The following is a 24,108-nucleotide window of genomic DNA, read 5'->3' on the forward strand; positions in this document are numbered from 1 at the left end:
CATGGAACCGGGGGTGGGGGGTGGGGGGCTGTGTAGGCGAACCTTATCCCTGTGGCCTGTCGCCCCCCCCCGCCCCCACTTCTGCTTTGCAAGCCAGGCCTGCACCCAGGCGGGGAAGGGGGCGAGGAGCGACGGTTGCAACAGGGACCCCCGGGCGCGCCCAGCCTCGGATGGTTGCGCGGTTGCGCCTCTGCCCGACGCCCCGCGGATGCCCGGGCTGAACTCAATCGCGAAAGGAGCGGCCGCAGCGGAGCCGGGCGGGAGAGAGGGAGGGAGGGAGGGAGGGATGGGGGGGGACCGTTTGGCCCCTCCCGGCGGCTGAGCAGGCGGGCCCAGCTGGCCAAGCCCTCCTTCCCTCGGTTCCCTTCCCGACGCCTGACGGCTCCTCGCTCCTTTCGCCTCGGCCGGCTGAAGCGCGTAAGGAAGCGCCGGAGAAGATCGCCGATTGTCGGGGCCAGCCAGAGCCAGCGCCGCGCGCCCCCGCCAGCCGCACCATGACGCTGAAATCCGAGCGGAGCGGGGACAACAGCTGCGGCAGCATGAGGACGGCGCTCTCGGACCTCTACCTGGAGCACCTGCTGCAGAGCAAGCCCCGGGCCGAGGTGAGAGGGAGAGGGGGCGCCTCGGGCACCTGGGCGCACCTTGGGTAGGGGCGAAGAGGGCTGCTTCTCACCATGTCAAGACAAGCCAAGCCAGGCCCGGTTGGGTTGAGTTGGGTTGGGTTGGGTTGGGTTGAGTTGGGTTCTCCAGAGGCTTCGAACGGTCAACGGGTAGGTTGGCCTGCTGGTTTACCGGGGACATTTGGGGAACCTCTGTTTAGGCACGGCGCTTCCAAGCGGCCTGAAGCGTGACGCGTCGTGCGGAAGTCAAAAGCCGACTGGCGAGAGTGGAAAACAAGCCTCTCCCCCCCCCCCCCCCGCCGCCACCTTCTCCGGAGGAAATGTCTGGAGGGACTCCCGGCTGGGCTGGGGGGGGGGAGAGGGAAAGAGCCTCCGATCCGTCCCTGGCCGACCTTCTCCAGGAAACCAGCTCGGCTCGAGGTTTCTTCATATCTTCAGCCAAAATTGACTAGCTGGCTGGAGTCAACCGCTTCTCCGCTTTTGCTGGGGGCGGCGGGAAAAATGGCATGGGTGGTGGTGTGGGGTGAATTGCGGGAACCCGGCAGGAAGAGAGGGTTTCCAGGCTCCAAGACCTCGGACTAGGCTTCCTGGTTAATTCTATGGTATTGGACTCTTGGTCCAGAGGTGGGGCTTGAGCACTTCCAAATGGATGTTGGCGAAACCTAAAATAGGCTGTGGAATTAGTTTTACTTTTTCGTCTATGAGTAAAATTATCCTTGTCAACCACAACGTAGTTCTACCATACATCCAGGCAGCCGGGTGGGATCTTCTCGACAAAATGCCAAGGGAAAAATGCTGCTTGCAGCCCCCAAACTTCTCTTGGAATCCTCACAAACCTTCGTAGAGAAGGGTGGTAGCATTGGGGGGAAATGACAATGGTTTTCCGATTTCCATCACAATCGGTTCCGTCAGGACAAGGTCCATTCCAACCCTGTTATTTATTCTATGGGACAACTCCGAAAGCTCACTGACAAAAGCAGCAACACACTAAAATGTTGGGTTTCAGAGGCGATTGAAAGAGATCTTAGGCAGAGAAGAAAAGAAGAAATAGGGGTGACACGATAGCATATTCCAGTATTTTGCCACAAAGAGGAGGGGGTCAAATTATTCTCCAAAGCCCCCCCCTCCCGAAGGCAGGACAAGAAACAACCAACGGTTGGAAACTGACCAAAGAAAGAAGCAACCTGGAATAATAATAATAATAATAATAATAATAATAATAATAATAATAATAATAATAATAATAATAATAATAATAATAATTATTATTATTATTATTATTATTATTATTATTATTATTATTATTATTATTATTATTATTATTATTATTATTATTATTAATTTTATTTATATACCGCCCTTCTCCCGAAGGACTCAGGGCGGTGAACAGGGCAGATGTATAAAATACAAAAAAATACAAAAGTTAAAAGGAATTAAACATAATGCCCAAGTAAAAACGATAAATACAAATATTAAGAGCAATAAAAAACCCAACCCACCCCCTATCAGGCCAGGCCGGCTTGTTCAAACAAATGCGTTTTCAGATCGCGTCGGAAGGAGCGGATGTCGGGCGCCATCCGGAGCTCAACCGGCAAACGATTCCATAGCTCCGGGGCGCCCACAGAGAAGGAATTAAGGAGAAACTTCCAGACAGTGAGGACAATCAACCAGTGGAACTCCTTGCCTCCAGAAATCGTGGGCGCTCCATCACCGGAGGTTTTTAAGAAGAGGCTGGACAGTCACTTGTCTGAGATGGTATAGGTTCTCCTGCTTGAGCAGGGGGCTGGACTAGAAGACCTCCAAGGTCCCTTCCAGCTCTAGTCTATTCTAGATTGAACATGGTCTGCCTCTGGCCAGATGTGCTTTTCCAGCCAGCTATTGGAACAACCCCAGACTGGGAAAAGATGATCTGATTGGCTCTGTCCAATTGAAAGTGGATGTGAGGAGGGTCCCTTAGTATTCTCCCCAAAGTAGAAATCGTTAGCAGTCGAAATCTGGATAGACTTTTAAGGGTACTCGCATTCTGGGAAGTGAGAAGGGCGAGTCCGGCAAAATACCAGGATTATGAGCAGAGTGCAGACTTACAGTGTAGCCCAGCAGATAGACAACAATGAGAAGTGCTACCTGAAGTCTCTCTTGACATTGACTCTCCAACAGACAGGGTTCTCTTGACCTTTGGCCTTCTTTTATGGTGGCACCCCCCCACATACACACCATGCAAAGATTGTCATGAAGGACAGGAGACGTGGGGGGGAAAAACACGTCACCCAGCATGCTGTATGCAGCCTCACGGTGGAAATGCATGATGTTGTGGTGCACTGTACCTGGGTTGTGGCACCCGGCTGTTTCCTGAACTTTACCTTGGCTGCGCTTAAAGAAGGGCAGAAATGTGTGGTCCTCCACTCCGCCCCAGGGGTGCAATTGTGTAATTTTTAAAATGCTGGACTTTTGCTTCATTTGTCTCGGGTGGCACTAAGTGTTCCTTTGTTGGGCACCGCTCTCCTTCTATGCTGCATTGCCCGTTTCTTAGCCTTGGGGACTTGGAGAGGGCTGGACTTCAACCCCCAGAATTCCTGAGCCAGCCGTACGGGGATCTGTTTAGCGACGCTGGCTTCCCCGCTGACTTTGCTTGTCAGAAGGTCGCAAAAGGGGATCACCTGACCCCGGGACGCTGCGACCGTCATAAGTATGAACCGGTTGCCAAGCATCTGGATTTTAATCATCTGAGCGTAGAGATGTTGCAGTGGTCGTAAGTGGGGGAAAAAAGTCACTTTTTTTCCGTGCCGTCGTAACTGAGAATGGTCGCTAAATGAACGCGTGTAAGTTGAGGACCACTTGTGCTGTTCTGTGTGTGTCTTTGGAGCACTCGGGCCAAATACCTTTAAAGGGAGGTTAGAGATCAGGTGGGGGGGAGGGGGAGAACCAGTTTGGCTGTAATGGTTAAGGCACCAGGTTTGAAACCAGGAGACTGTGAGTGCTAGTCCTGCCCTGGGCACCAAGTCAGGTGCCGTAACCTTGGGATAGTCCCCCTCTTCAGACCCAGGAAAGAGGCCATGGCAAAGCGCTTCTGGAAAACCTGGCCGAGAAAACTGCAGAGATTAGTCCAGGCAGTCTCTGAGAATTGGACAGAAATAGAATGCAAAAAGAGAGAGGGAAAGAGAGGGGGGGAGGGAGGGAGAGAAAGAAAGAAAGAAAGAGACAGAGAGAGAAAGAGAGAGGGGGGAGGGAGAGAAAGAAAGAGAGAAAGAGAGGGAGGGAGGGAGAGAAAGAGGGAGGGGGAGAGAAAGAAAGAGAAAGAGGGAGGGAGAGAAAGAAGGAGGGAGGGAGAGAAAGATCAGGTAGAGGAGCATAATTCTTATTGTTTTCTCCAGGCTGTTTTCTCCACTCTGTTCCTTGGATTGCATAAGAAGCAAGATGATTGTAGGTAGGAAAGAGATAAGACTTGAAGTGAAATACTCTTTCTGATTGGCCACATTGTCCCAGTGCTTGGGCAGAGAGAGAGAGAGAGAGAGAGAGAGAGAGAGAGAGAGTGTGTGTGTGTGTGAGTGTGTGTGTGTGTGTGTGTGTGTGTGTGTGTGTGTGTGTGTGAGAGAGAGAGAGAGAGAGAGAGAGAGAGAGAGAGAGAGAGAGAGAGAGAGAGAGAGAGAGAGAGAGATCGGGTGCCTGCCAAGGAGGAAACTGATTCTCGGTTTTGCTGCAAAGTTTCATCTGGTCTGAACTGGAAGTGGCTGAGCTGATGCTGATTCAGCCGCCCGAGAAAAAGAATGTGGAAATAGATTAATTTGATCTAAAACTGTTTATCTACCTAACTCGCTGCTTTTGACATCTCTGGATTGCCTAGGGCATTTTTATTTTTATTTTAAAACAGGATATCTTCCCCCTTATTGTTTTCCCTAAAAGAGAAACATGTATTTTTTTAAAAAAAGGAATAATAATAATAATAATAATAATAATAATAATAATAATAATAATAATAATAATAATAATAATAATAATAATGGAGATAGAGTAATTATGAGAAATAATAGAAGGAAGAAAAAAGCCTTTTAAAAAAAGAAAAAAGGAGAGTTACATGGGAAGACGTATGAATTCACAAGCTTTTTTTTTTTAAAAAAAATGATGGGCAGCAATGGCCCAGTGCTTGTTTTGGAAACATAGGTGTCCTTTTCCTCCTAAGAGTAAATGTTCTAGACAAAGAACATCGTGTAGGGATGAAGAACACACACACACTTCTTTCTACACGTTAAATACAATAACAGATGGTTAACAGAGGGATTTGAAGACTAATGTAATATTTGGGCTAACCAGAGTGAGAATTGGCATAAAGTTGGAATAATTCTGGGATTAACTACCTTTTCAATTAATAGCCTCTCTGTCTTGCTTGGGTTATACCTGATGCTAATAGAATATTTCCAGCTCAGGATTAAACTCTAGGGTCCTTGGTGCTGCGCTGATGATGTTATGTAGTTTGGTAATGAAACGTCTGCAAGAAAACCAGCAAACTCAGAGACCACCGAGGACCCCATGATTACAACCTGAGCATGCTTTCTCCCAATCCAGGCCTGGTGGCCTCTAACCAAGTCTTCTGCCACATCTCCTGTTCAGCCCAGAGTGGAGATACATGGCTAAAATAATCCGCAGTGGAGAATTAACTTGTTGGGATTATCTACGGTCGGCTTGGGGCAACTCCAATTTTTGTTTCTTGGGTCTTTCTTCACATGACTTGGAAGATGGAGGGGCGGTGTGTGTGTGTGTGTGTGTGTTGCGGGGGGGGGACTTTTGAGTTTGCAATTTTCCTTTGAAGCTTTCATGGGCTTGTCAGGGTCTTGAGAATTTCATGGCATCCACTAAGACAACCCTGAGATTAGTTTGCTGCTTAGTTCAGTGCTTGTCAGATTGTGGGTGGGATGCTACCTTTAAGTTGTGGTATATCCCCGCTGAGGGTGATACTGTATCGCTGAATGTTTGCAAGTTTTGAAATGCTGTTGATTGGATCATGGAATCAGAATCCGAAAGGTGCTTGACATCAAACAATTCCCTATTCAGCGCAGATTGAAGCAGACAACAGAGGCAAGCTGGCTAGTCAGCCTCTGCTTGAACATAATCAGCCAACAGAGTCAACCCTCTATGAATGATTTCCACGGTTAAATTACTCTTACAGTTAGTTTTCAGTCCCCTGATAATTCTCTTTACAGCTGTTCATGGTTGCCTGGATCCTTCTTAAAATGTGTTGCCCAGATCTGGATACAGCAGCTAAGGTTGGGGTGTGTGTGTGTGTGTCCAAACAGCACAAATTGGAGTGGAGCCAGAACCATCTGTCACATCCAGGCTCACTTCCATGGGAAGTGAATTTGAACATATTTTGGCGATCGCAGTGGGCGATAAAATGAGATGCAATATTTTCTGTTGGAAAAAGTTCCCTGTTCTATTGTTTGGTTGAAAATTTTCCTGTTTTACATTGATATCCTTTTGGAAAGGCGGGAGTAAAACACCAGGCTAGTCGAATGGAAGAATTAAAAGGGATTTCATTGCTAATAAAAGCGCAAAACCAAAATATAATATACCAACGATAAGCCCAAACTCTGAAGCCAACTTAGGAAGATCGTCTTGTTATGGACACAACTTTTGCTTTCTTTGTTTTCCTTTTGTGTAACTTTCTTCAGTAACTTAAAAGGAAGTGCATGTATGTTTGTTATAGATTATCATCTCTTGAAATGTTTGCAAATGTTATAGTAAAATGTTGACATTACTTTTGGCTGAAATGTTTCAAAGTATACTTCTGAAATCCGCTAATTTTCTCCACTGAATCAAGTTCTATTTTTTAGAGGTTTTCCACTACTGAAGATCTTTCCCCCACACACACACACACGTTTATACAGCAGTGACCTAGGTGCAGGCTCACCTGGAGCCAGCTACTAACTCTGAAAAACTGCTTAACGCTGTAGGTTTCCACAGGTCTTCAGACCCATGCTACATTGCCCTCACCAGGGCATTATGAGACATTCAGAAGAGCGGATGGCTTCTGAATGGGTGAATGGACACTGTGAGGATACCTGGGACCCTATTGCTGGAATTTCTAGCCTTCTACTAAAAAAAAAAGTAGGGAACATATGGACTTCTAGATGCCACCAAATTCCATAGTTTCCAGGTTCTAAAAAACACGTCTAAACATGGAGAGCTGGGAGTTATAGTACAGTTCCATCTGAAAATCCACAGTGTCTTTTTGTCCTAGTGCAACCTCTATCTCTGGTGGCCTGCAATATTTTTTTATTTATTTATTTTAATTCCATTTATATCCCGCCCTTCTCCGAAGACTCAGGGAGGCTTTACAAACTTAGCAATAGCCTTCATTCTATGTATATGCCTGCTTATTAGGGCTTTCGGGGGGCCCCAAGCGGCATTTTTACAAAGTCAGCTTATTGCCCCCAACAATCTGGGTCCTCATTTTACCTACCTCGGAAGGATGGAAGGCTGAGTCAACCTTGAGCCTGGTGGGACTCGAACCTGCACTAATTGCAGGCAGCTGGTGTTACTTAAGGAGGCATTAGCCCACTGCTCCACCAAGGCTCCACCAAATATGAGGGGTTCCCAGTGATTCCTCTTACTCGGGTGAGAAGGCTGTTTTTCTTCTCTTGTTCCAAGCAAAGGTTGGGGAATAACTGGCTGGGATAAAATGGGAACATCCTGACTTAACCTTTGTGCTAGTAGATAGAATGTGCTGTGTTCCTGGGCAAATCTTTGCTGAGCCTAGAGATCTGGGCTGCAGCTTTGTCAAAGGCTACGTCAAGGAAAGGAGCGGAGATAAGACGTTGGGCTGAATCAGCTTTCCTGACAAGCACTTTAAACCCAGGCCAGGGTTGATGTCAGTGTCTTGGCTGGAGAAGACAAGGGGAAGACGAACGTTGAGCCAATACATTTTGCAACATAAAGCAGGGTTTGTTTTTTTTTCCTCTCCTCGTCTTCCAATCTCTGCTTTGCTGTTTCACATTGTCTCCGTGAATCATTTGTGGATTTCAGGACTCTTAGTACAATTCCCACCTGAATGTCTGCCATTGTGCAGTTCTTGTGGCTCGGACCTCCTGTCAATCATTCCTAACTTTTTGAAATCAGCTAAGGGTGACGTTGGGTGAATAAGAGCCTTGTTGGTGACTGGCCAACAATCTCTTAGCTGCCCCTCCTGTATCTGTATTTCCCCATCTTAAGCAAGCAGTATTATCGTTTCATTTTCTGCTTTTTCTGGAGAAGAGTTAATGTATATATGGAAGGATCAGAATTGGGGGGGGTGTTTTTGGATTGTGTGTGTTATTGTGTTAATAACCAACTAATTCTAGGGAAAGGAAAGGTAGATGAAAGATCAACCAACTTATCTCCAGATGGTTTCAGCCATGCCTGAAACGAGGTTATGCAACTTATGTGCAGCACACCTAAAAAAACAGGCAGCGGGTTGATTGCACCATCCCAGCTGCAGTCAAATCAATCACGTGTGTTTTGATCATGCTAAGGAGACACCTCAATCCGTAGAGATGTCTTAGGTGGCCTCAAGCTTCTCCCCTCGACCCCGTCAATCTCTCTCCCTTGTTGAAAAAGCCTCATTGGTTTCTGTGAACCACATTTGTAGGGATTGGAATCCATCGTTACCAAAAAAAAACAAACAACATGTTTTCAAAGCCATGGCTGTTCCTGCACAAATGGGATCTTATCCCTCTGTAACTAAACCTCAGCTCTTACATCTTTTCAATACTGAGGTGCACATCGTTGCTAAACAATTCACAGTATCTTCCTGTTCAGCGGTTCAGAGCATGTCTGTTTGTAATTCGCTCACAGCGCTCTCTCTCTCTCTCTCTCTCTCTTTTGCAACCGAGGTAGAATATGCTATTACAGAGAAACCAAAATACCAGCTTCCTTAACTGCTTCACACTCAGCCTAGAAACAGCCTACAGTGCAGGAAAGGGATAATTAAATTGGCCGGCTCTAGCAGCTGTGTTGATCGTATATAGATTGAGTCTCTCTCTGCAGATACGCCGAACGCCAAGTGACAATTTTAGCTGTCGTTGATGAAAGCAATGCATCCGCTTTAGCCAAGAAAATGACATAATTATAATTATCACCAGTTGGGCCATAAATGGCTTCACAGAGGGCTTGGCAACATTTTTTGAGAGCCCAGTTTAAACCCTGTATTTTTTTAGTATAGGTTTTGTGAACTGGGCATCCGGCAATCCAGATAGTCCCAAGATTTCATTGCTATGTGAGACAGTTGTTCAGCGAGTTTTGTCCCATTTTATGACCTTCCTTCGCCACAGTTGTTAAGTCAATCACTGCAGTTGTTAAGTTAGTAAAATGGTTGTTAAGTGAATCTGGATTCCCCCGCTGGCTTTGTTTGTCAGAAGGTTGCAAATGGGGATCACATGACCCCGGGACATCACGACCGTCAAAAATATGAGCCAGTTGCTAAGCATCCAAGTTTTGATCACAATGGTCGTAAGTAAGAAAACCAGTGATAATTGTGCCTTTGCAACAATGAATGGTAGATGAAACCAATTTTTTTTCCAAAGGTCTTATTGTTATCTGGAGCATCAGGAATACACACCTAAGTTTAACTTATCTTAATCATCTTTGTTTGGTTTCACATATTGTTGTGCTTCATTAAACAAATAATAGTGTTAACAAACAAGTCCTTCCAGTGAACTAAAAAGATATATATACTCATATCAGATTAACCTTTCATACTGATAAACCACATGATCTTCACTAAGAAGATCATAAAGGTAGGTAACTTTAAATAAGAAAGGAAGAAGAAAAGTAAAGCAAATGAGCTGGATTATCACCTAGTTGCTAAAAGTCAGGTGCCATCTAAATTATTATTATAAAGTAAACAGAACAATTCTTGAAAATTTGACCAGATTGAATTTAACAGAATAACAGAATTGAAAGGGACTTGGAGGTCTTCTAATTCAACCCACAGCACAAGCAGGAGACCCCCGCTCAAATAATTTTCTTGTCCTGGTATAAAAAAGAATGAAAGGAAGGGAAAAAGGAAAAAGTAAAGGAAATGAATGAGGAAGGGAAGGGAAGGGAAGGGAAGGGAAGGGAAGGGAAGGAAAGGAAAGGAAAGAAGGAAAGGAAGAATGAAAGAGAGACACAGAGAAAGCGACAGAAAGAGAAAGACAGAGACAGACAGAGAAAGAAAAAAAGAGAAAGAAAGAGAGAAAGAAAGAAGAAAGAGAAAGAAAGAAAGAAGGAAGGAAGGAAGGAAGGAAGGAAGGAAGGAAGGAAGGAAGGAAGGAAGGAAAGAAAGAAAGAAAGAAAGAAAGAAAGAAAGAAAGAAAGAAAGAAAGAAAGAAAGAAAGAAAGAAAGAAAGAGAAATTTACAACAATTGCATATCATGTAATCACCATTCCCAGCTGGCTTCTGACAAGCAAAGTCAATGGGAGAAGCTGGATTTGTTTAGTGACCACATGATTTATTTAACAACTGCACTGTTTCTCTTAACAACCTGAGCAAAAAACGTACAATCGGGCCAGACTCACTTAAGAGACGCCTTGTTAGCAATGGAAATTCTTGTCCCTATTGTGGTAAAGGCCACCTGCAGCTGTGCTCGTAGACAACATGGGTTCAAGGATGGAAATAGAGAGAGGAGTCCTCTCTCAGAGACCTCTTCCTTCACCTGACGCTTCTAGCTGGGATCTCTCCTTAAACCCAACCCCTGTTTTTGCTCCTGCAGACGGTCTCTTGCCCAGTGAATGCAATAACCGAGGACATTTACACCAATGGCTCAGCCAAGAACGGTAGCCTGGCTCATGCCAACGGCCAGGAGGTGCGGAAGATACGTTTAATCCAGTATGAGAAGATCACGGAGGAGCCCATGGTGAGCTGGTGGGAAAAGAGAGGAGGTTTGGGGGCATTCCAGCTACTGGGAAAATCACCGCCTTGATCTAATGATAATGGTTTAACCTTTTTAAGTAACTTTGGCCAGGATAATTTGAGACTTCATTGACATATTGCAATACATTTTGGGGAGAAACCCCTGCAGTTTATTTATTTATTTATTTTTATTACATTTATATCCCGCCCTTCTCCGAAGACTCAGGGCGGCTTACAAGCTTAGCAGTTGGTATGGCAAGAATGAGCACATGCCAACCACTTTCTGACTCTCTGCCTAATTTTTTATTTTGGCCGATGAAATTACTTGGATGAGTAACAAAACATCTCAGATTAACTAACTTTGGTGCAGTTGCCATGATTTAACCTTTTTTTAAGATATACCACCTCAATCCTGAAGGCCAGAGGTCCCCAACCTTTTGGGCACCAGGGACCGGTTGAGTGAAGTTTTCCCACGGACTGGAGGTGGCATGGTTGTGTGTGCTGCCTGCATCCCACTTGTTTGTGCAGACCGGTTGCTGGCATGCCGCGGCCCGATACCGGTCCACGGACCAAGGGTTGGGGATCCCTGCTGTAGGCAAACAACTACAACAAGTGAGAAAGGAGTGGGTCAGCTCTACACAAATAAGAGATTGTGATTTCTTTGATCGAAGAGCCTGTCTCAACAACAGTACTTTGGAAGGGGTTTCCTCTTTTGTTTCCCAATGTCTGGCAGCCTTAAAGAATGGCGACAGAGTCAAGTCCAATGGCGTATGACTAACGAGCGTGGCTTCTTCAGAGATGCCAAGCCGTGGTAGCACACCATTACTGCTTTATTTAAACACTGCATTTCAGTCCCAGAGGCTCCCACAACAGCTGACTTAGTTTAGATCTTGTTCCAGAGCTTTTTGGGGCGGGCGGGAGGGAGGTTTAAAAGATGTAGCACAAAAGGAAAAAGCAGAGGGGGACGGGAGAGGAAGACGCAACACTCATTCTAGTTTGTGACATAACTCCCTGTCTTTTCCAGGGTATCACACTGAAGCTCAATGAGAAGAAAAGCTGCATGGTGGCCAGGATCCTTCATGGGGGCATGATTCACAGGCAAGGTAAATAGATGCTGATGTTGTGATTCCTCACCAGCCAGTGGATCTGGCAGCTGAGTGTGAGGAATAAGATGAGAGGAGGGGCCTGGAGTCAGAGGAAGGCTCTGAGGAGCTCCAAGACTTACAGTCGGACGAGAACCCTGGCCCCTCTACTCGTGCTCAGGCTGAGACACAGCTGTGCTGGGAGCCCGAGTTGGACAATGAAGCATAGTTGGGACAAATCCAGGATGCATGAAAGTGCAGGCAAGAGAAGCGAGTAGGACAGAGGAAGGCAATGGGGTGGCTCCAAAGGCAAAGGAGAAGGCATTAGGAAGCCACACCTTGGCTGAATTATAAAAGGGAAGGTGTGGGAGATGCTGGTTGCCGAAGGCAACCGTTTGTGTTGAGGATCGAGTTTCTGTGGAGTGTGTTTGTTTGCCTTGGACGTTGGCTCAGGTCTGTGAGAATAAAAGGGGTTGTTTTTTTTTCTTGTGGTTCCTGCCTGTTTCTTGGAATTGGGGTTTCTCCTTGTGAGCATAACAAGGACTCATGTAGGCTGGGACAGAACTGCTGATCTGGAAAAATTCAGGTAGTCCTGACTTAGTGACCATTCAAAGTTACAACGGCACTGAAAACGGACTAGGAGGACTGTTTTTCACACTTATGACCATTGCAGGGGTGTTGCAACAGTGGTCAGTGCAAGTCGCATTTGTCAGCACTGTTGTAACTTCGAACAGTTGCCTTTCCTGACTTCCAGTGTCTTTCCCTTAACCCTTGACAGTTAATTTTCACCAGCTTTAAAAAAAGGAGGTGAACCATTTTTCAGGCTATCAGCTGACGTTTTTGCTATTCTGGCAACCGTGCCTTATTTTTTTCCTGATGCATCACCATTCTGTGTGTTCTACCTTGGCAGGTTTCCTTCGTGTGGGAGATGAGATTCTCGAGATCAATGGAAAGAGTGTGGTCAACCATTCTGTAGACCAGTTGCAGAAGATCTTGGTAGGTTCGGGGACAAGGGAAGGCAGGATGGATCTTCTTTGGGGACCAGAAATTGGGGGTGACTACAATACCCAGAGAAGGCCAGATCCTGAAGTTGAAACTCGAATACTTTGGCGGGTGTTCAAAATTGAAATTAATTTCATGGTCCACAATTTCAGTAAGTTTGAGAATCAAGGTTTAGCATCTCAGCCAGCATGCCAATCCAAGGTTTTTAATTGTGGTTCGAAAATCAGATCAAATTCACACATAAGGGATTAAGTGGAATTCACACATAATGTTAAGCCAGGAGAAGTGAGTTTACTCACCAACAAACCCTCTTTATGGCTCATGGCTATGTGTGAGTCAGACTTCCTTCCCATCTTGTATTTCTCTTTGGGGTCAGCTAGCTTTGAAATTCAGAACGCTTTGCAGGGGAAACACTGCTAGGTATGGTTTGATCATTAGATCCTCTTTCTGGTTAAGTTCATAAATTCATTTTCCTGAGACTGCCAGGACAATAGAGTAGCTTTGGAAATGCTTCTGTTAGGTGCAAGACGTCAGGAGCCAGGATAGAGTCCAAAAGCACTTCAAGTTTTTTCCCCCCTGCTACATATACACAAGAATTTGAACTACTAACGGTCAAGGTGAATTGGGGCCAGATAAGAGTCAATGGACTTTGAAGAAGGCTGGGCTTGGGTGTCTTATGAAGACGTAGAGATTCCAAACTGATAATTCACTTGACCCCACCCTCAGACTCAGCCTGGTTATCTCCTACAAGCTTTTGTGGGATATTAAGGAGTGTCTTATAGTCTCCCCCCATAATTGCATTTGGGGTGACTGAAGAAGAGGCATTTGGAATTTTACTCCTTAGTCGGTCTGGAAACTATTCCTTAATCTAGAAGTTGTTTTTCCTGTCTTTCCTTTCAACCCCTAGAAAGAAACCAAGGGAACCATCTCCCTAAAGATCATTCCCAACCAGCAGAACCGAATTCTGCCTCTCCAGGTAGGTAGAACATTTGCAATTAGCAGTTTTCCTCTGATGTGATTTTTTTTAATTGAAAGATTTTAAAAAAAGAGAAAAGAATGGATTTTGCACCTGGTATGTAACATGATGTATCTTCACTTGATCTGTTCAGCCAGACTCTACTCCTGCCTCCTTACAAAGAAGAGGCTGGGTGGAGAATTCTGGGAGCTGAAGTCCACATATCTGAAAGTTGCCAAGGTTGAAAAATCCTGGTGTAGGGACTGGGGAATGCCTTCTCTCTTCCCTGCTGCTTTTCCACACACACACACACACACACACACACACACACACACACACACACACACACACCTTTTTTTCATTTCTATTTTTTTTTACATATATGTATTATTGCATGGTGGCTCAGTGGGTTAGGATGCTGAGCCTGTCGATCAGAAGGTCGGCAGTTTGGCGGGTCAAATCCCGAGTGCCGTGTAGCAGAGTGAGCGCCTGTTACTCGTCCCAGCTTCTGCCAACCTAGCAGTTCGAAAGCACGTAAAAATGCAAGTAGAAAAATAGGGACCACTACAGTGGGAAGGTAACAGCGTTCCGTGCGCCTTTGGCGTCTAGTCATGCCGGCCACATGAACACGGAGACGTCATCGGACAAGCGCTGGCTCTTCGGCTTTGAAACGGAGATGAGCACCGGCCCCTAGAGTTGGAAACGACTAGCACGCACGTGCGGGGGAACCTTTACCTATTATTGCTTTGCACTTTACAGGATTGAAGTCCAGCAGCACAAAGCACAAAGAACTTGGGGTTCTTACAAGAAACACCCCCCCCCAAAAAAAATAATTCTTGGACTGCAGCTTTGTTGCCCACTCTCAAGTAGCTCGTTCCTTCCTTAAAGCACAGCCAATCAAAGTTCATAGTCCTGGAGCATAGGCAGGAAGCAAATAATCCACACAGATTAATTATTTAAGAGAGAGAGAAAAGAGAGCGCCAGGATAAAAGGCTGATTAAAGTGCAACGAGGCTCTGCAGAAGCTGGTGGGAATAACTCTCTAGCTCAGGGGTCTTCAAGCTTGGCAGCGCCTGGCTGAGGAATTCTGGGAGTTGAAGTCCACAAGTCATAAAAAGGGCCAAGCTTGAAGAAGCCTGCTCTAGCCATTCCACTTAAAAGAGCAACAGAGCTGGTATCTTGAAATCTTTGCTGGATCCCAAATCTTTGCTGATCTCAGCACCAGTGACAAACTGTTCTGTGGATTCCCACCTGCTCTTGAAGCTACATCATATTGTTGGGCTGCAGATTCTTCTGGGGAAAAGCTATTTTCTTCCCTATTCTTGGAAATAAACCAAATAAACCATGCTGAACAAACTGAAGCTCTACTCAGGAACTACTGCAGGGTGGATCCATGCTTCCTTTAATGCATCCCTTTTTCCAAGACTACAGATTCCATTTCTCACAACCTTTATTTATTTTTTGTCACCTAGTGGATCTCTTCCACCTTTTTCCCCCCGACTGCTGCAAAGCAAATAAAAATTGATCCCGGGAAGCTTTTGCTAGCTGTGTGATCGAGTGACAGATCACGTCGGGGAGTCATCTTTCTTGCAGAATGACCGCAATGCTGCTTTTATTTTTGCCTGTTTATTTATAGTGTTTATGACCTGCTTTTCAACTGGGAAGGCGACAAGGGTGGCTTCGAGAGCATCAACAACAAGACAGACCTTATATTGTTAACTTTACAGCCTGTCAGGCCACGCAAAATACAAAAAGAAAGCCAGATGGGGAAGGCAAAGAGGAAATTGTCACGTATCATTGCATGTTGTGCAGCTGTTAAAGAGTAAGAAATAGTGTTGCCTCTGTAATGCAGTTAGAGGTTGTTGGTTATTTCCTCCTGACTATCTGGAAGGGGTTAATTGTCCTGAGAAACAAGTTGGGAGTCGGTGGAAATAGATAGGCAATGATGCTTGGAAATACAGAGGCTCTGGTGAATAGTACTGGTTGAGCAAGGGAAGGACTTCTCTTGAAATGGTGTGAAGAGGTTGTATTGGAGTTCTTCCAGAATAAACCAGACCCTCCTCATTGCATCTAGGCCCATGTTTCTCAACCTTGGAAACTTGTGTGTGGACTTTCAACTTTCAGAATTCAGCCAGGTCACAGTTTGATTTGCATCTAAATGTGTCTCAGATGAAATAGAGAAGAATCATAGGATCACCTATGGATCATCATCATCATCTTCCGAACCTTCACAAACATGAGAAGGAAACAATTCTAGGTTATGTGGTTGTCAGGAGGACCTGTCCCTGGCCTATTTTCCTTCACAATTTGAGATGTCTCATAGATAAAATTTGTCTCTTGCATTTAAATCAATGTTATTCGTGGGATGCAAGACAAAGCTGATGGGCCAATTGAGTTTTCTTGACTGCTCCCCTCCCAACAGATGTTTGTCAGAGCCCAGTTTGACTATGACCCGCAGAAGGACAACCTCATCCCTTGCAAAGAAGCTGGCCTGAAGTTCCAAACTGGAGATGTAATTGAGATTATCAATAAAGATGACAGTAATTGGTGGCAAGGCCGGATAGAAGGGTCTTCCAATGGCTCGGCAGGACTTATTCCATCTCTGGAGCTGCAAGAATGGTACGTCCTGCTTGCTTGCTTATTATTCATTGATTATGCCTTCAGATCAGTCTAGACTCTTGGCGACTGCCCAGACTAGTTTAAGAAGTTTTCTTGGCAAGGTTTTTCAGAAGTGGTTTGCCGTTGCCTGCTTCCTAGGGTTGAGAGAGAATGACTGGCCCCAACTTAGGCTGGCTTTGTGCCTAAGTTGGGACTTGAACTCACGGTCTCTTGGTTTCTAGCCTGGTGCTTTAACCACTATACCGAAGTGGTTCTCTAATTATTAGCTTCATAAGCTTTCTGCAAACTGATCCCTCTAGAGAAGTTGAGGCTAGAATGACCGGCATGGTTGAAACTGACTTTGAATTCTGTCAATTCCTTCCAAACAAAACTGCTTGGCATCACTCTCATGGGTGCATTCATTCCATCATCTGCAGTAGTAATTGGGTTTAATCCTGGAAGGTCTTTTCAAAAAGGCTTTTAAATGTGAAGTAAGAATATTGCGGTTGAAGGCATGTTAAATGAAGTCCCAGATGAGGAGGGAGATCACATTTTGGTGGCCCAACTGGAGAAGCTTCATTGGTCTCTGCTGGTTACCAGCTTAACCTTGGAAGATGAAGGCCCCCAGGGTCGCCTTACATTGAACCAGAGTTCTTGAGCTGCTCTTTTTGTACCTGATATTCCCAGAGAACAACCAAGTCCTTGCTTTGGTGTCCTTTGGCAGCCATGGGGCAGAGCTCGATCCCTTGATGAAATCAACAGTTAGAAAGTCACCTTCTCCCTCTTTCCAAGTCTCTGAGGATGAGAAGAGATGGGATGAGGTAGCAGATTAATGAAAAGTCAAGTTGCTCTTAAGATTGACTGGTGTCACTACAAACTTCCTGCAGGCGTGTTGCCAGCACAACCCAAGAGAATCAGTCTGAAGGCCAGAGTTGTATCCCTTTTGGAAAGAAGAAAAAGTGCAAAGACAAGTACTTGGCAAAGCACAGCTCAAGTAAGTCCACAACTTTTAGTCTTTGCATGGGCACCGCTCGGCATCAGATCGCAACGCACTTTGTGGCTATGTTTGCATAATGGATTAGAGCCAAGCCAATAAACCTGGGCTAGTTTAAGGATGTTAAGAGGGGTTCGCACAATAAAGTGAACCACCACAGACGACTTAATCCCATTGTAGGCTCTCCTGAAGATGTTTTTTTTTTTTTAAATTTTATTAAATTTATTATTTAAAAACATTGGACACAGTACCAGCGAGCTGACAAACCTTTTTGTCTACAATGTTTAAATATATATATATACATGTATATATGTACATCAAAAATACACTTAAATACACTTAGATTACAAATCGGTGAAATACCACAATATTTAAAACAGTGAGCTAGTCTGTAAAACCTAATAGAGACCTTTCTTTTTATCCATCCAAAGATACAATTTGTTCCAAATTCTATAATAGTCTGATTGATCTTTATTCTTTAATTCCAAAGTTAATTTGTCCATTTCAGCGCAATCCCAAATTTTCCTAATAACCTCTTTTTGTCCTGGGATCTCATTCTTTTTCCATTTTTGCGCAAATGATATTCTAGCTGCTGTGATAATATGGATCGTTAAGTATAGCACATCTTTAGGATATTTCTCTTTCGTGATTCCCAACAAGAAAAGTTCTGGACTAAACTCCAGATCTTGTTTCAATATTTCTTTCAGCCAAATCCAAATCATTCTCCAAAATTTTTGTGTTTTACTGCAAGACCACCACGTGTGGAAGTATGTGCCTATCTCTTCAGAACACTTCCAACATTTGGGAGATGCTGTTGTGTACATTTTTGCTAAGCGGGCTGGGGGAAGATGCCATCGGTAAAACATTTTAAATAAATTTTCTTTATACGATGAGGCCAGTGTTATCCTTTTATTCCTATCCCAAATTGTTTGCCAAGTATCTAGGTCGATGTTATGTCCTAAATTGTTAGCCCAGGTCAACATGGGGTCTTTCACTTGCTCTTCAAACAGCTTATATCCCAAAAGTAATTTATAAAAATTCCTTATTTGTTTAGAGTCCGGTCCCAATAATATTTTGTCCAATGCTGTTTCAGAGGTATATATCCCCCATTCATTTTTATCCTTCCTAAATCTCGATTGGATTTGTAAGTAGGCCCACCAATCGAGTTTTATACCTTGTAATTCTAGTTCATTCCTAAGTTTCAATTCCCCCTCCTCATTCAGAATGAAGATGTTAAAAAGAAGCCAGCTTTTGTGCTGGATGATAGGTAGAGCAGCTTTGTGACATTCTGGTTTAACCGAGAGGCCACTGTGAGATTGGCGGGGGAGGGGGGAACGGGACTGTACTTTTAAAAGGCCTTAGAAACATTTTCTTTTGGCCTTGGTTTTGAACTTCATGTATACATCTTATAATTCTCTGGCAGCCTGCCCAAAGAGTCCCTTGTTAGGGAATTCTCTTCAGGTGTCTTCTGTTGGGGTTAGTAGAAGCACGGAGGTCTGTGAGGTAGCAGATTGGAAGGCCATTTAGTGAAAAATGGGATACTCACATGTGCCCCTTGACTAACTATGGGATTGAATAAGTGCAAGTTATGTGCTCTAACAGGAGTGCATATTGGTTGTGTGAAGGACCTCTGTTGAGATGGTGTGAAGAACTTATATTGGAGTTCTTCTAGGGTAGACTAGACTTCCTCATTGCATCTAGGCCAGTGTTTCTCAATCTTGGAAACTTTAAAACGGGTGGACTTCAATTCCCAGAATCCCCCAGCTGCCATAAATAATAATAAATCCTTCTTTCCACCTGCCATGTTCCTAGGATTGTTCTAGTGGTCCATTTTTCATTCCTCAGCCTCCTCCTCAAAACCTCGCTTTTCCCTCGAAAGACATTTTCAAATCCAGTTCTGGAATCAGAGCAAGCACACAGCTGAAAGGAAACAACACAGCATTTTCCTGCCCATCACAATTTCTTCTGTGTCGGCCTGTTTTTCCAATTAGCTCATCCTGGCCTTGTCTCCAGCATCCTGTACTCTGTTGCGTTTTGAACTGTCGGTGCCAGAGACCGCCCTTGACTGTTTGTCTGCAAAATCTGTTGGCCATCCCTAAAGTAGCAAACACATTCATAGGTTAGTGGTCGAACTGTGTCAAGAATTCCATTGTGTTGCAAAGCCCTGCTTTGCTGTTCCCCGAGTCAGGAAAGAAGTCAGTGATCGTCTGCTACAACTTCTCCAGCAGAAAAAAAACACCAGAATTTATGGTTTGGATAAAGTAGACGAGTTTGCACGCGGATTGAAGTTTCCAATTGCCAAAGTTCTCCAGAACGTTACAGGAGATCACACCATAACACAACTGTAGGATATATGTAAGACTCTCAGTTTTTTGGAGTGTGTCTAAATTCTTTCTCGTTTTCCTTTTAGTTTTTGACCAGCTAGATGTAGTGTCTTACGAGGAGGTGGTCCAGCTACCAGCTTTTAAGCGGAAGACTTTGGTGCTTATAGGTAATGAAGTCATACCTCTTCTTCAAGCGTTAAATCAACGAATTCCGACAATTCTAATGTTTTAGACAACCAAGTTAAGCATCAGAAAAAAGCAACACACTTTTTATCCACTCCCATGCTAACAATCGGTATATGAAAATGTAGGATTTATGTTTAAACTCAAGGTGGACAATTTTTGAGACCGTAGAGCTTTCACTGAAAGCAGAATTGCTTGAAACTAACAGCAGCTTCCAGCCAATGTGAGATGGGAAAACAGATAAAAATAACTCTTTGTGGTTCCTGACTTTTTTTCCCTTTCTTTTGGATCAGGAGCAAGTGGTGTTGGAAGAAGCCACATTAAGAATACGCTGCTCAACAAATACCCGGAGAAGTTTGGATATCCTGTTCCATGTATGTCTGCCCACAAGCAACCTACTCAATATGTCTCTTGGGGAGGAGACACTAGATCACTGTTTTTCAAGCTTAGCAACTTGAAGATGTGTGGACTTAAATTTTCAGAATTCCCCAGCCAGCATTGCTGGCTGGGGAATTCTGAGAATTGAAGTCCACACACCTTAAAGTTGCCATTTTGAAAGATATTGTTCTGGATCCTCCATCCTCCTTTGGAAATTTGCCTGGCTCAGAATATGCCTCTTGGCTCTTTTCATCTGAGGAAGGTGCATATTTTAAGTTGGAATGTTTTATCCCACTTATTCTGCTCACAATGCCACTCCTCAAGCCATTATACCCATACAACTCTGATTTGCACTGCAAATAAAATTGGACATGCTATAATTTAGAGGTTTCCTTGGGGAGAACCATTAAGGAGGGGCTTTATTTATTTACTCACCCAATCTAGATGCCTTGGACTTGGAGAAGAGATGATATAGTCCAGCGATAGAAGGTAGTGTAAGAAAGAAACTCAAAGTATTTCCACCTTGATTTTGTTTACCATAAATTGGCACAAAGAAAACTTAAAAGGCTTTCAAGATTGATGACGGCCCTTTGAAGTAGGCCTGGTCAAAAAACAAACCTTGCATGGATTCCAAAAACTTTACCGTTTTATTAAAAGGCATATTACCAAAATCTTGAAAGTCTGGAATGGTACTATAGGGTGTCTGTTTTGATTCCCAAAATCCCTTCCAACTCTTGTTGTTATTCTGTCCAGGTTCCTTTCTGTCTAGTTTGATACTGAACAGAATCAGGGTGGAGTTATTTTGAATTTCCCACTCTTCCTTCTATCTCTGGACTATATAACTGCTTCTCCATCTCTCTCTTGAATGCTCTCTTATGCATTCTCCAAGGACACTTCTAAACTACTTCAAAACATGGAAGTCTGTCTCTTTTTAACCTAGGGAAAAAAAGAATAAAAAGCTTAGTTGGGATGGTGGGGAAAGTTTGGTAGCTACCTCCAGGTTTTTGGATTGGCCATATTTACCCTACCCAAATTCCACATATGTCCAGCAATTAGTTGCCAAGCCTTGTTGACCTGGTATTTTCATCCTATCCCTCAGGTTCTTAGTCACAAATTTTCCTAAGTGTGTTTGGACTCAGGAACACAAATATAAGGACCTCTTGGGTTCACCCATCTCCATGTGGATCCAACAATTCACTTAATTGCACCTCCCAAATTATTTCATAATTTGAGCAGATTCTACGGGGACCCACCTCCTTACAGTTTTGTCACATTGCCCTGATTTTCACAGATACCACTCGGCCCCAAAAGAAAAAGGAAGAGGACGGGAAGAATTATCACTTTGTCTCCACGGAAGACATGACAAAAGATATCTCGGCTAATGAGTTCCTGGAATTTGGAAGTTACCAGGGCTATATGTTTGGCACCAAATTTGAGACTTTGCACAAGATCCATCAACAGGGCAAAATTGCAATCCTGGACATTGAGCCTCAGGTAGGAAGAGGCCTGTCACTCATCTGTTTAATCAGCAGGTTAAATTTGTAAGCACCCTTCCACTTCTTGCGCTAAGAGAAAGGAAAGAGGGCAAAGATTTAAATTTCATGAATACTAAAGGAGCAGTGACAAGTGAGCCAAGACAAAGGATAGAAGTAAATATTTCCATATTCTTCAGTCAGGAAGCCGAAAGTGGTCCAAAACACCTTTAGAAATTGACATAGTCTACCAGCTGATTCTATAAAGCAAATGGAGTATGCACCGGTCAATGGAAGACCACCACTTTCCTTTGTGTTATCCATAACTCTATAATTTCTATTCAGACATTTTTAAGAGGTTAGAATCAAGAATAGAATCACTTTACTCAGCAAGAATGGAAATTAATCACATCCAAGCTCTACCTTGACGTGGAATAGGCAGTCCTGTTATAACTCTTTTTGATTTAAAGCATTTACTCTCTCTTCCTTTTGACAGACACTGAAAATCATCCATACAGCCGAGTTTTCTCCTTTTGTTGTGTTCGTTGCTCCTCCAAAGCAAGCCGATCAGGTATCTGGTGGTGGGCCCTTAATGTGAAATTATAACTGCTTTTGGGGATTTAATGAAGAAGCCTCTCATCCTTAACATTTATTTCTCTTACGCATAGTTTTTTGCCCAAGTCTTCATCTCTGGGGTTGCTATGTGCATACAGAGATGTAGCTATTTGAAGTTCAGCAATTCTGGGTAGAGAACCTAAAACCTCTTAGTTGCTTGATTTTTGGAAAGTTTTTTTTGTCAACCATGACTTAGTTGAGTAAAAAAAAATACAGGCGCGGATTATTTAGAAAGTCGAAACCTTTGGAGTTTCCTTCAAAGCAATTACAAGTAACCCTCAACTTACAACTAGTGACTGTTAGTTGTTAACAGCCGCCTTCCCCCAAAGGTACTTATATCCTTTTTCTGAAATTTTGATTGTTGTTGTTGTTGGCTGCAAAGTTGTGTCCGACCCATCGCGACCCCATGGACGTTCCTCCAGGCCTTCCTGTCCTCTACCAACTTCTGGAGTCCATTTAGGCTCACACCTACTGCTTCAGTGACTCCATCCAGCCACCTCATTCTCCTTCGTCCCCTTCTTCTATTGCCCTCAACCTTTCCCAGCATTAGGCTCTTCTCCAGTGAGTCCTTCCTTCTCATTAGGTGGCCAAAGTATTTGAGTTTCAACTTCAGGATCTGGCCTTCTAAAGAGCACTCAGGGTTGATCTTCTCTAGGACTGACTGGTTTGATCGCCTTGCAGTCCAAGGGAAGTTTTGATAGCCACCCCCTTCAGTCATGTGTCCACATTTTGGATACTTGGCAACCAGCCCACATTTACCTGTTGTTGTTTTTTTGCCATTATGGTTGTAAGCCAAGGGCAACCTGTTATATTTTTTTACATCAATGAGAAATGCATCCGTAGATAGAAGAGACAAAAAGGAGAGTTGGCTCTTAAGGTTGATGATCTTAACAGATGGTACTTTTTTTTTTTTGGCCGAGCAGCTTTCCTTCACGGTAATGTCAGAGAGCTTGAGCGAAATATCTGCCTGCTGTGCCGTGACCTAACCCTTGTGATTTTCTCTCTGCAGATGGAAACCTTGCAGCAACTTCAGAAGGACACAGAGGCCATCCGGAGCAGATACGCCCATTACTTTGATTTGGTGCTGGTGAACAACGGGGTTGACGAGAGCCTTGAACAATTGCAGGCAGCGTTTGAGCGGGCATGCAGCTCCTCACAGTGGGTGCCAGTTTCCTGGGTATACTGAGCTGGCAGCACCCGCTTAGGCCAATTTCACTGCAGCATGTTGAGGACAATCTTCCCCTGCTCTATGCTTCTGCCCAATACGCAACCTTCTTGGAGCTGCACCATTGCCTGCTACTTTCCAGCTGCAAAAGATCCTTAGAAGAGCATCTATAGATGCACCTTTCCCCTCTTTCTTCTCTATTTTCATTTATTTGCAGATGTTAGCAGCAGGGGACAGTCTTAACAATACTCCTCTTCCACTATCAATAAGGTTTTAAACAGGGATACCAAAAAACATGTTCTGTGCAAAAGCCATAAATGCCACAAATGTTAAGAGCCATGTTTTAACTCAACACATTTTCCTGAGCTTTCTTTTTTCCCCCCGCTTGTGATAAAGAGGCATCTTTCAAACCTCTGCATGAATGAGATTTACTCCTTCGCTCACCCTTTTGGGGAGGGAAGAGAACTGTGAACTGATGTTGAACCTCCTTTTAACTAGGAGTGTTCTTTTGCCTCCGTCACAAGTGTTGTTCTACCACTACACCTAAGCACACCACGAGGGGGGTACGGCCCTCAAATAACTACCTTTGTAACTAACAGGGATAAGCAGAAGGGAGCATGGATGACCATGTGTTAAATCTCACGCTCCGAGAATGCCAAAAATAGACAAATGTGCAATAGAAACGTTCAGTTGAATCCATTACAGGGAAAATCAACAAGCAGCAATAAAGTCCGATTCAAAAATGTGACTGGCTAGCCTTACTGTACCCATCTTTTATGAAAAACTGGAAACCCAAGGTTGTAGGAAAGGCATGTTAGATCACAGTTGGAAGAGAACTGAAAGAGGTAGCAAAAATTAA

At 44.1% G+C, this 24,108-nt stretch overlaps 1 protein-coding gene across 1 annotated transcript; it reads left to right on the forward strand.

The window, feature by feature from the left end:
• Positions 1-365: 365 nt before the first annotated feature.
• Positions 366-23,995, forward strand: MPP1 (MAGUK p55 scaffold protein 1). The gene is made up of 12 exons (XM_081336839.1): positions 366-602; positions 10,343-10,486; positions 11,507-11,585; positions 12,475-12,560; positions 13,474-13,542; positions 15,943-16,139; positions 17,006-17,112; positions 19,523-19,603; positions 19,913-19,993; positions 21,289-21,491; positions 21,966-22,040; positions 23,094-23,995. The coding sequence occupies exons 1-12, from the start codon at positions 495-497 to the stop codon at positions 23,268-23,270; spliced, it is 1,407 nt and encodes a 468-aa protein (XP_081192965.1). The 5' UTR covers positions 366-494; the 3' UTR covers positions 23,271-23,995.
• The last annotated feature ends 113 nt before the right edge of the window (positions 23,996-24,108 follow it).

The sequence above is a fragment of the Vipera berus genome, assembly GCF_964194415.1.
Source record: "Vipera berus genome assembly, chromosome: 11".
In the NCBI taxonomy this organism is placed as follows: Eukaryota; Metazoa; Chordata; class Lepidosauria; order Squamata; family Viperidae; genus Vipera; species Vipera berus.

Excerpts from the sequence above, each read along its gene's own strand:
- MPP1 (XM_081336839.1), top strand. The coding sequence starts at position 495 with ATGACGCTGAAATCCGAGCGGAGCGGGGACAACAGCTGCGGCAGCATG. Across the intron at positions 13,543-15,942 it reads ACCGAATTCTGCCTCTCCAG|ATGTTTGTCAGAGCCCAGTT; the intron begins GTAGGTAGAACA and ends CCCTCCCAACAG. Across the intron at positions 16,140-17,005 it reads TCTCTGGAGCTGCAAGAATG|GCGTGTTGCCAGCACAACCC; the intron begins GTACGTCCTGCT and ends AACTTCCTGCAG.